At 40.9% G+C, this 12617-nt stretch overlaps 1 protein-coding gene across 1 annotated transcript in view; it reads left to right on the forward strand.

The window, feature by feature from the left end:
• PKP1 (plakophilin 1) overlaps nt 1-9294 on the forward strand; it is a 47129-nt gene extending 37835 nt beyond the window's left edge. Inside the window, exons 9-14 of the mRNA XM_082227418.1 lie at nt 208-384; nt 529-682; nt 1515-1701; nt 4209-4293; nt 4967-5070; nt 5892-9294. Of these exons, the coding sequence (XP_082083544.1) occupies nt 208-384; nt 529-682; nt 1515-1701; nt 4209-4293; nt 4967-5038 (675 nt within the window). The 3' untranslated portion in view covers nt 5039-5070; nt 5892-9294. The remainder of the gene's footprint in view (nt 1-207; nt 385-528; nt 683-1514; nt 1702-4208; nt 4294-4966; nt 5071-5891) is intronic.
• The last annotated feature ends 3323 nt before the right edge of the window (nt 9295-12617 follow it).

The raw sequence follows: 12617 nt of genomic DNA on the forward strand, positions 1-12617 counted from the left end.
CATGGGTTAAAAAAGAGGGGTTCTTTTGTAAAACTTCAACTTCAACTTTTGTAAAACTTCAACTTCTTCAACTGTGTATCTGAAGAAGTGTGCATGCACACGAAAGCTCATACCAAGAACTAACTTAGTTGGTCTTTAAGGTGCTACTAGAAGGAATTTTTTTATTTCAACTTCTTAGATATTTTAATTATTCTTATTTACCCTTAGTATGATGACTATGACCTACCTCTTCCTGAAGAGGACTATAAACCCAGGGGGTCCAGCTGGTTGTACCATTCAGATGCCATCCGCACATATCTGTCTCTGATGGACCAGAGCAAGAAAGATGCTACTTTGGAAGCTTGTGCTGGAGCCCTGCAAAATCTGACTGCAAGCAGAGGACTGGTAAATGCCTTATTTTGCCTTCCACATCTGGTTAGACATCTGGAAAAGCACTTTGTTAACTGATGATAGTAGACACTCTGTGTATGATGTATGCTGGCTACCACCCCAAAACTCTAGAAATGCCTAATTATTATTTTTTTCTAGATGTCAAATGCAATGAGCCAGTTGATTGGTCTAAAGGAGAAAGGTTTGCCCCGTATAGCACGCCTTCTGCAGTCCACTAATGCTGAAGTAGTTCGCTCTGGAACATCCTTGCTGAGCAATATGTCTCGACACCCTATTCTACACAAAACAATGGGTAGGCACCATTTTGTATTCTACCTATTTTCCTTTCTTTCCATTCACACGCTTTTCTTCATATATGTCATTTCTTTTCAAAAGTCCCACTCTGCTATATGATCAGAGTGTTTAAATCTCTTCTATCACAATACAGTGGTACCTCGGGTTAAGTACTTAATTTGTTCCGGAGGTCCGTTCTTAACCTGAAACTGTTCTTAACCTGAAGCACCACTTTAGCTAATGGGGCCTCCTGCTGCCGCCGCGCCGCTGGAGCATGATTTCTGTTCTCATCCTGAAGCAGAGTTCTTAACCTGAGGTACTATTTCTTGGTTAGCGGAGTCTGCAACCTGAAGTGTATGTAACCAGAGGTACCACTGTAAAGTGTTCATCGGTGAGAAGCTGGTTCAACATTTTTCTGTTCTCATCCAGTTTTGTGCTTTCATGTTTGTTCAAGATCAGCAGGTCTGTCTAATGATCTAAAAAGCAACTGAGAATAAGCAAAGAATTATTTACCCTCCGGATGATGCTATCTCTCTCATGTAAAATGCTGTTGGTTGGGGTTTGTGGGGGGCAGGTGTGTTAGGTTAGGCTTGGTACCCACAGTCACAGCTACATGAACTACATCACTACCTGAAGCTGATCTGCTGTGGCTCTTCCCACCTGATAATTTTGCTTTTTAGCAAAAGTGGGATCTGTTGCTACAACTCCCAAGGGTGACTAATATTCCCCTTATGCCCGATTGTAGACCTTATTGAGTAATGCTTATTTAGTTTCAGTAACCCTTTTGAGTTTTAGACAACTCAATAGCTTTTTTGAGTTGTATTTAATGGTAATCTGTTTCTGCCCTTCAGCTAATCAGGTGCTCCCAGATGTGACCCGTCTCCTGGCCCTCCAGGCTCCAGGTTCCAGCAACTATGGGGACATTATGACATCTGCTTGCTACACACTGAGGAACCTAATCATGTCCAACCCACAAATGGCTAAGCCCTACCTGACAGGCAGCTTGATAAATAATGTTGTAGGCCTATGCCGTAATGGGTGAGTAATGGTGACGAAAAGTGGGCATATGAGAGATTTGAACCATGATTTGAATATATCCCTTTCTTTGCATATCATATATATGTGCAGCTTAGAACTTTTCCATTTCTAATTTATTTATTGCAGAACACTGACACCTCACCATAAGCATTTTTAAAAGCTGTGGTTAGTGTGAGTCTCAGATACCGAGTTTGTTTTCCTAAACCACTGATGGGAAACCTGTGGTCCTCTTGTTGTTATTTGATCCCAGTTTCCATCAGGCCCAGCCAGCATGGCCAAAAGTCAGAGATGATGGGCTTTGTAAAGCTCCTCAGCGCTGCCCTTAACTTTGAACCTGGCATACCTAGAGACTCATTAATACCATGGAATGGGGTTGGTGGTGGCTGCTGTCCACTGAATGGCATTTTAAACTTTGGCTATTGTAGTTTATTTTGTAAACTACATTCTGAAGATTTGCATGTAACACTAAACCAAGATTTAGCACCACATGGATGAGCCAGAGGGAGGAGTACAGAAAAAAGAAATGCCATAGTACACCTGCAACATCACATCAAACATGTCTTTCCCATATCAGTCTCTACAACCTCAGCAGATGCTGTAACTCTCCAGTGGTTTGAATTCATCCCCAAAGGCCCACTAAATTACTTAATAATAATAATAATTTATTATTTATACCCCACCCATCTGGGCATCTTCCAACAAAATATTAAAATACAATAGTCTGTCAAATATTAAAAGCTTCCCTAAACAGAGCTGCCTTCAGATGTCTTCTAACAGTCTGGTAGTTGTTTTTCTCTTTGACATCGGATGGAAGGGCGTTCCACAGAGTGGGTGCCACTACCGAGAAGGCTCTCTGCCTGGTTCCCTGTAACTTGGCTTCTTGCAGCGAGGGAACCACCAGAAGGCCTTTGGCACTGGACCTCAGTGTCTGGGTGGAATGATGGGGGTGGAGACGCTCCTTCAGGTATACTAGACTGAGGCCATTATATATATATATATATATATATATATATATATATATATATATATATGCAGGTTTTGGTGTCTTCGGGTGTCTTCCCGTGTAAGAGTCGGGGTGTCTGGGCGACGTTTCGACGAGGTCTCACTCGTCATCTTCAGGCTGGTGCTTTCGGCTTCTTGTTACTGGAACAGAGCAGAATCTGGTGTTTGAGTTCCTATAAATACTGTTGAGGGGTGTGGTGTATAGCCTCCAACGTTCTGGGCAGAGAGGAAGTTCCTAGATTAGTGTGCCTTTTCTTCTTTTGTTCCTTAATTACTTGAGGGATATCTTGAGTGATTTCATGAGTGATATTCTGAATACCACTGGGTGGGTCATTAAGTGTAGATTAGTTGCTAAAGCTTTCGTGTCTTGACCTCTTGAGCTTGTGAAGAGTTTTTCTGAGAAGATGGCTGTGCTGCATTTAGTTGTGCTCTGGCTTGGCTTCGTGTATAGGGGCGAGCTGTGGTTTTGTGCCTTGTGCCAGCCAGATCTGTGTAGGGATTGCAGGGGGGTGCAGCATCCGGAGGTGCCATTATAGTTTGGCTACTGGATGGAGTCTATGAAATACCCTGCAAAGTCTGCCCAGCCACGTACATTGGACAAACAAACAGACGAATAAATGCACGTATCGCAGAACACAAGAATGCCGTCAAAAAAGAAGAAAAAACTTCCTCTCTTTTCCAACACATGAAAGAAACAGGACACGAAATTAATTTTGCAGATTCCAAATTGCTCTTTAACATGGAACATCACCACAAGAGAATAATCATGGAAGCCATCGAGATAGAGAAACACCCTCACAACATGAACAAGCGTGACGACACGTCCCGCCTGCCAGACCTACATTCCACCACACCTACATTCCACCACACCCCTCAACCTACATTCCACCACACCCCTCAACAGTATTTATAGGAACTCAAACACCAGATTCTGCTCTGTTCCAGTAACAAGAAGCCGAAAGCACCAGCCTGAAGATGACGAGTGAGACCTCGTCGAAACGTCGCCCAGACACCCCGACTCTTACACGGGAAGACACCCGAAGACACCAAAACCTGCATTCCTGTACCCGTGAAAATCTACGAAAGCAAATATATATATATATATATATATATATATGTAGGCCGAAAGCACCAGCCTGAAGATGACGAGTGAGACCTCGTCGAAACGTCGCCCAGACACCCCGACTCTTACACGGGAAGACACCCGAAGACACCAAAACCTACATTCCTGTACCCGTGAAAATCTACGAAAGCAAATATATATATATATATATATATATATATATATATATATATATATATATATATAACCTATAAATACCTATATATTTTATATATACCTATATAAAATCTGTTTAAAACACAACAATAATTACAATAAAAACTAGTCAATTTCCAAAGGCCTGTTGGAACAAGAAAGTCTTTACCTGCCAGCAGAACAGCAAGAAAGTTGTTGTCATCCATCTTTTTCTGGAAAGCTCATTTGCCTTCTTTCTTTTCCGTAGATCTTATCCAAAAGCAGCTGAAGCTGCTCGGATGCTGTTGTCTGACCTATGGTCAAACAGGGAGCTCCAAACTGTACTAAAACAGGTAAGAGAATAATGTGGTCTTTTTCACTATTTCTCATAAACAGCATGGCACTTGGACAGCCCCACTCACATAATAAAAGGTGTGGCTAGCCCTGTGGTGAATGTCTCCTAAGATCATAGAAACAGTGTTTTTTTAACAAAAAGTTGTGATGCTAAACTGTTTTGGAAAGTAGAGCTGTCATTTTGTTTCATTTTTTGTATACAGAATTGTTTTAGAGGCATCTCTTCTGGATGAAAAGGAATTACCTTTTCAGATCTTCAATATAAATAATATATACTGTGACATATCTTTTTTTTAAAAAATGCAATGCATTTTCTAGTGCTTTGCTAGTTTTGCTCCTCTGGTCTGCTGATGGATGACAATTAAAAAGAAAAGAACAGAAAGATATACGTCGACTAATTGTGGACACAGAAGCAAAAAATTCAGAAGCTTTGCAAAATGTTTTTGCATTTATATATGAGTTATTAAGTGAGGTTGCTAGAAGTCTTCAGTTGAAACCACTCTTGTGCCTTAGAGAGTTTTACATGTGTAACATATATAGTTTGTGAGTGCATCCAGACATTTGCCTGAATTTGACTTCTCTCATGCTTATATCAAAACATCTGACTCCTCATAACATAATGGTTCTTCATCTGATTTATCCTTATGTGATCTACAACCTTCCATTCTGCAGCAAGGATATGATAGAAATATGATGGGATCCTTAACAGGAAGCACTCTCAGGACCCTTTCTTCAAGGTTCTAAGAAGATACCTTTCCTGCATGTTTGGCTTACAGGTAAACAACTGAATCAGACTTTCAAAGCTGGGGGGAAAAACCTTAGTCACATCTAGATTAGCCTCAATATGCAGGGCTGGTCAGTCATATCACTGCTGGGAGGTAGAGGGAGAGATGTGAGTTGATGGCCAGGTCGGCGTGGCGCAAATAAACTGGTAGAAGGACTGAATTGGCTCCGCTGGTTTGTTTGCACCATGCCAACTTCACCATTGCCCTCCCCCACAGCAGGTAAGCAGCAGCAATACAACCAACTGGATGACAGGGGAACACTCTCAAGCCACCACATCGTCCACTGCTGGGTACAGGACTCAAGGGAAACCTCTTATCTCCCAATCCCAAAAAAGGTTGTACTTCCACGGGGTTATCAGTGAGTTAAGTTGCTGCCTTAAGAACTGGGACGAAGAGGGAGAAGTGAAGGATTATTTAGGGAGCATATAGCACCCTCCCATTCTGAGCGCACTGTGATCTGTGTGCAGCTATGAACTCATGGCTCAACAGAGGAGCAGCAGGAAGAAGACTCAGTTGAGTCGTGTCCTATCAGGGGTGCCAAGTTGAATAAAATATTGTGGGGCCCCAGAGATAAGCCTCACCCTGCACAGTGCAGACACACCATTTGAATGGGAATGCCCATCAACTTTGTGGGGCATAGTCCCCTCAAATACTTTATGGTGGGGCTGAAGCCCCTAGGATTTGACTCCTATGTGTGTTATGTATTCCACAGGTACAACTGCGCATTAAAGGCGCACAGGGGCATTTCTCAATATGTACATAGGGGACACTTGGAAATGACTAATTCTGCAGTCTTTTTCTTTTTCTTTCAGACTTTGTGACTCTTTTCTGCCTAGAGGCCTCTGCCGTCAAGAAATTGTTTGGACATTAACATACACACAGAGAGAATGTTGCCAGATTTCAAGACACTTGTAAAACTAGGTACAAAAGCTGTATTGCCTGGCATATCTTAAAATGTTCTAATGGCTGTTTTAAATATTTCTTTCATTTTTTCTGGGGATAGGCTGGGAGGCTGGAGGTTAATGGTACTTGATGTCAATTGTTAGTATTTTTTAAAACAAACAAATGGGGGCTTACAATTTCGAGAGGTACAATGAATAAGTTAGACACCTACCTACCAACTGATGCTATGTTAGGAAACTTTTAAGGAGGTAGCACCTATGTATGTATATATTTAGTGGGTGTACGTATATAGAGTGGGAGAAGTGGAATTCCAGTGTCACCAAATGCATTTGGGTGCCATTCAGTTGTCTAACAGTGCAATTCAATGTTTGTTTATTTGGAAAACTGAGTTCACTGGGGATTACTCCCATGAAAATGTGCACAGGATTGCACAACCTAAAGGGTTGGGAGTCAGCCCCATTGAACATAGTGTGGCTTCCTTCTTAATAACCATGCACAGGATAGTGCTTTAAGTCCTTTTTATTCCTCATTTTCAACAAATTATGTAAAATTACTAATACCTTATGTGTTTCTTTCTTTGTCAGTGGTCATTCTACATAGATAATTAGTATAGAGCTCCTGTTTTAGATTGCTGAAATTATTTCTCCCTAAACTTTCCTGACATCACAGAGTTTCTTCTGCATTCATCTTTTTTTGGGGGGGTGAGGGTGTGGGCACCAGTTCTGCTTTCGTATTCCATTTTATGGCTAAGCATTTTTCTCCCTATAGGTCACTTAGTTTCCAAATCCCAAGAAGCAAATTCATGTCAGATAAATTTCTCCTGAATTGATTCTTGATAGTTTTTGAAAACTTTATTTTTATACTATATATAAGTAATGGATTGTGTGGAAGACCCCCAAGGTCTTACTAAGGATATAATCTACCACAAGCTTCTATGTGGCTTTTCAAAAATATTTGCTTTACCAAAGTCGGATTCTTGCTATTTCATAAATCCGTCAGCTGAACAAGTCTGCCGATATATACTCAGAAAAAAGAAAAATAGATGTGATCTACTCTTTGAGAATTCCTGTCATGTTCACTCAGTAGCACAAACAATTTCCTCTCACCCAATGGAACTTTCCTCTCCTCTCCTCTGCCCTGTGGGCCCCCAAGCCCCCTTCACAGGGTCTTCCAACCCTCTGAAGTAGATTCTGAAGATGCGGGGGGAGGACATAGAATTGGATTGGGGGTGAAGAGAAAAGGAAAGGGAAACGCTCCATTGTGAGAGCAGAAGTCTTCTGACTTCACTTTGTACCCAGAGCCTTCTCCCAAGGCTCATGAGTAGGAACCAAAATGAAATTACAGTGTTTAACAAGTAGCTATGAAATTGAACTGTTTCTTGTCAGACCATTTTAGAAGCTTGGGAGGAAAGGGGTGGTGTTTTTCATTATTTTTTTAAAAAAGAAATATGTTCAAGTAGTTTTGCTGGATCTAAAATGGATTTGCCCTATGCTTTTCAACTACCATTTCAGTCTTCACACCTCAGAGGCATCCTGTCATAGGTTTTTGTACATTTTTTCAGTGGTGTGTTGTAATACTCCTGGGGTGGTTATGGCATTTTGTAGAGGAGCTTTAGCTTGGGCAAATGGTGCGTCATTATTCAGTGATAAAAGTACATTTATGAAAGCAAGTTGCTGTGTCATTCCAAATAAACGACAAAAATAAGTTAATTCAAAGAAGTTGAGGGCGGGAAAGTTTCCTGTTCCCTCCTTCACCCTGCAGATATTTGCAGTCTCCAGGTGGGGAACTCTCCAGAGGATGGGGGACTCTCCTGCACATTGTAGAATGACGTGCAGGGGGAAAGGAGCCATCAGGCAGCTGAGAGAGCACAGACCTAGGGAAGAAGTGAAGTCTTGGAAAGGAGGACTGGGACAAGGAGTGGTACAGAATAAGGGAGAGGAGTTGAGAGGTGTGGAGCTGAGAGGAGAGGGAGGAATCTAAGAGGAGAAAGAAACTAGGAAAGAGAATGGGCAGACAGGAAGGTTGCACATGGCCAGGAACTGTAGAAATGAACAGTCTTGCAATTTACCTTTGAATTTACCAATCAAATGTATCGGCAGTAGGTTTCATGTGCTTTATCTCATCTTCATCAGTTTGATTGGTTCCAAGTTTTCAGAGGACCCTCAGCAAAATCAACTCCCTCCTAACTTACAGGGACATGATGCTGATGTTTAATTTCCCACAATGCCTATGTTGCATCACTCCATGGTATTGTGGGAAATGTAAAAGTGGTGCCCAGTGTTGATTTAGAGTCCTGGCTGCTGGGGGGGGGGTAGATGAGGGGGCAGGCACAGGTCACATGTCATTAGTAGGCCCTACCAGAGTCAGGTCCCAAGAATTGCTGTGTGGTGATGCCAGACCTGGTCATGAACTACATTTTTAACATTTGATATTTTATAACGACAAGCTACTAATAGTCTTAATAGTGTTCATATATGTAAGCATAAAGTGTGTGTCTACACATACACCAGATTTGTTAACAGAATGATTAGCAGAATGATTATCAATGAGTTAATAGAAGGCTTTGGCACAACTAGTCAGTTATCAGATAATCAAGAACTACCTGTCATCTGCACTTGCCCTCCATAAACCAGTTTTGTCAATGTTTGGCATGTAGTAAGAGAACCCTTACCACTGGTATTGTTATGCTGTTTAGCAAGGCAAATTGATCTTGAAGAGATCTACATGAGCAGTAATGTCAAATGCCCTACAATGGCTCCTGATCCCTGATCAGCCCTCTTCTCCTAACTTATTATCCAGAGAGAAATGGCTCCAGTGTATATATCATTTGCTAGCATGGAATGGATGGATAGAATATTATCTGCGAGGATGGGCTGAACATTTCTTTTGGCCCTGCCACATGAGAAGCAAGATGCAACAGGCTGGTGTTTGCATAGGATGTGAGTCACGTAAATAAATGCTAGAACCTGTTATGACCTCAAGATAGCAAAAAGTGCTTTCCTTATTAGGGCTTGCTTTGTTTTATGCATTCTAAAATGCTAGTCAAAGGATGTCTTGGATGTCCAATGCATCATTTCAGAAGGCTCATGGGCACAACTAGAAGAAATGAACTTTTGCAAGCTTACTCCTCGGTTGTATTAATTTACTACCTTTTATTACCACCCATATCACTAACCCAGCTATACAAAGTATTCTGTAATATATATGTACAAGAATCCCATGTCAACTTTGTTTTTTCCTGTACTGTATGTGTATTTGCTTCATTGGAACATCTGAAATCAATAAAGAGTTGGGAGATCTTTTAACTTTTCACCTTGGCTATTGTGCTTACTTTGCTTCTTTCTGCCACCAAATATATTGATAAATAAAGCAACTTACGAATAATTCAGTTTTCTTCATTCTGCAGTTAGTGGAAGACTGTCCTTTCTTCTAAAGATCTCAAAACATATTTCCTATTATGCGCCATCAGCTTTGTGCAGCTTTAATGAAAGACAGAAGCAGGAGGACTATGGTGGTAGGTGAGGACATGCCTCAGTCTCACTATAGATCACAGCACTGCGTTTCTAGGAGCTGCTATCTATCCTGCTTCTCCATCAGCACATAAATACATTCTCACAAGCCAGTGGTGTATTTCAGCAACATGAACTCCTTAAGGAGGATGGTTATTCTTGGACCCCCAGGCTTGTGGATCAGCTCAAAAAAAAGACTGTTTTCTTAAGGACAGTGGATATTCTTAGAGTTGGACTAATTCAAAAACATGGAAGAACATGGGCATGTAAAAAGGTAAAAGAGTATTGGGAAATGATTTATAATGAACTGGGGGAAATGTTTAAAATTACTTTTCCCCTGCCCAAACCAGAGTCCTTTCTCCAAAAAGGAGAAATCCCCAAATGCCAGAAAAGGTTTTTTATATATGCAGCAAGTGCAGCCCATGTTTTGTTAGTCCCAAAATGGAAAGTGAGCGAGGTCTCAACTAAAGAAGACTAGCAACTTAAGTTGACAGAATATGCACAACTTGCACATTTAACATATAGAATAAGAGAGCAAGAAAATACTTTTAAAGAAGATTGGAAAAAGTTTATTGAGTATATGGAAAATAACTGTGTACAGCTGAAAACGCAGGCGGCATTAAGATAAGTTCAACAGAGTAAATAATTTTTGAAGGATGTAATAGTGGAGAACCCATTGGAATAGTTATTGTAAAATATGCAGGGAGGTAAGATATGCAAAATGAACCATGGAGAGAGAAGAAGGGAAGTCATTGGATATTTTAAAGTATGTAAACTGTTTATTTGAAATTATATAACAGAAAATTTAATAAAAAGTACATATTAAAACTAAAACATGGAGGAATAGTTCTACACTCTCTTGGAGCAGCGAAGAGAAATCTAAATGATGAGCTGGAGGAGGGAGTCTGGAAGTAGCTGGCACCTCACCTAGCAATTTATTTTTGTCTGGTAAAGATGCTTGTCTTAGGGTTGCCCAATTGCTATCTAGAGAATGAGGATTTTCCATTTCAATGCACCAGTTAAGTGAGAAAGGAGATAGCGCCTGCCCATCCCTCTGCTTGTCATGGTCTCCACCCCCCTCCTCTGCCTGCAGTAAAGCAAACCCTCACTGCAGGTATACAGTATCTGGTGATGATGGGAGACTGTTGGTTTCTTCCCAGGGCTGCCATTTAAATACAGCTTTACCAACACTGACTGGTGCTACCAGTAGCATCAGTTGAAGATCTGCAGTACCTGTTCAGAGAAAAAAGCTCCATATAGACACTTGCAAATGTTAACCACACTCCTTCATCTGAGCAGGGAGTGGTGGAAGGAATTAGATACACCATGATAAGAAACTGTAGCATTGGCATCTTTTGAGAAGGTGGTTTTATTTTTCCCTTACCAAACTGGCTTGCAGACAGTAGCAGCTTGTGGAGACATGACCAGATGAAACAACTGCATATGAAAACATAAATTAATGTAAGAAATGAATAGTCCTCTGCTCCTATTGGCTGCCCTGCTTTCCCGATTGCATCTGGTTTCACTCCAAGGATAGGAGGAGATAATAGGCCTGACGCTACACCAAAGCTTGGAACCTGCAGCTGCATGCCTGTTGCGGTGAAGCAGATGCCATGAGGATCTCTCAATTTCAAAGGGAGATGCAAGTGTGTTGACACAGCAGAGTGTTAGAAATCCCACCCACCCCCTTAAAAAAGAAACAATGTAGTTGCCACAGAAGCACTAGAGCCCAAGAGAAATTGGCTGGAATTTCAGACCAACCATAGGTCCCATACCTATGTAATGCAAAATTAAGTAATATAAAATGACCAGGTACGCTTGTATCATTTTCTAAGCTAGGCCCTTCTTGTGTCTTCTCTGTAAATTATACATCATCCCCAGGCTAAAACCATCTAATTGTCTTTCTTTCTTTCTTTCTTTCTTTCTTTCTTTCTTTCTTTCTTTCTTTCTTTCTTTCTTTCTTTCTTTCTTTCTTTCTTTCCAAAGGCATATGTTAGGTGTTTTGTTTCATTTCTAAGTTGTTTCATTTTATACTTATATGCCGTTACAGAATTCCTTTGAACACCACCAAATTGCACCGGTTAATCCTTTGCCATATGATACAAAATGAAGCTTTGTGATTAAAAGTTTAGATCTAGAGTTTTTGAAGCATGCAGGTGCCTGGATTATATCATTGGAGGTTATTTTGCTTAATATCTAGTTCACATTCATATCAGATCTTCTCTTCCATGACAGCTTGAGTCTGACGCTTAATAATCAGATATCATTGCTTTGTTGGTGAGCTTTAGCACTGAAGTATGAAACTTTTAAATCCTTGCTAAGTGTCTGTATTCAGCAAGTATGCTAGCCCTGACTGATATGGAGAAACAAAGTTCACATTCACTTCTTGAACTAAATGTTCAACATAGGTCTCACTTTGTGTCAATGAATGTATCCATTTCATATTTTAAAAATGTGGCTTGTATTATTGTGAATGTATTAGGAATTTGCAGAACAGATACCCTATAAAGATTTAGGCTGCATTCCTATTACAGCTTTCTCTACATCCACTGCACTCCCAGTGCTAGTTTCTGAAGCTGCATTCACATTAGCCAGAATGATCCTGTAGCTCATTGACAAAGACTGCAGTTTGATGTGGTTTTCCCCTCAAACTCGCTTCAGTCCAACTACAAATCTGGCTGTAGAGAAAGTGATAACACGAATATACCCTAACAGCCATCACACACCCACAGGTGAACTTACGTGGACAGATGGCAGCTTAATGAATAAGAGTTTGGGGGGGGGGGAATTGCAGCAGGGACCAAAAACATCATTCCCAATGGGTGACATCATCATCACCCTCTCTCTAATGTGGGCAGTGCTGCAAATACATCGTGAAATGCAATTGGGGGTGGGGAATGGCCTTGCTGTGTTCCAAGCTGCTAATAAGTACATACCCCTAGTGGTGTTTATGCGAGTCACAACATGAATGGAGATTTCTCGACACTAGATCACTGCTCAAAGGTGATATGGCAGGATCTGTCATGTAGCATATCAAAGAAGCTGACACATCACATCAGTTGGCTGAGGCGAGTAGTTAAACAAGATTCCTTAATTGAAATCTATTATCTGGGACAGAGAAAGCCA

Source organism: Podarcis vaucheri (genome assembly GCF_965113315.1).
Source record: "Podarcis vaucheri genome assembly, chromosome: 6".
Taxonomy (NCBI): Eukaryota; Metazoa; Chordata; class Lepidosauria; order Squamata; family Lacertidae; genus Podarcis; species Podarcis vaucheri.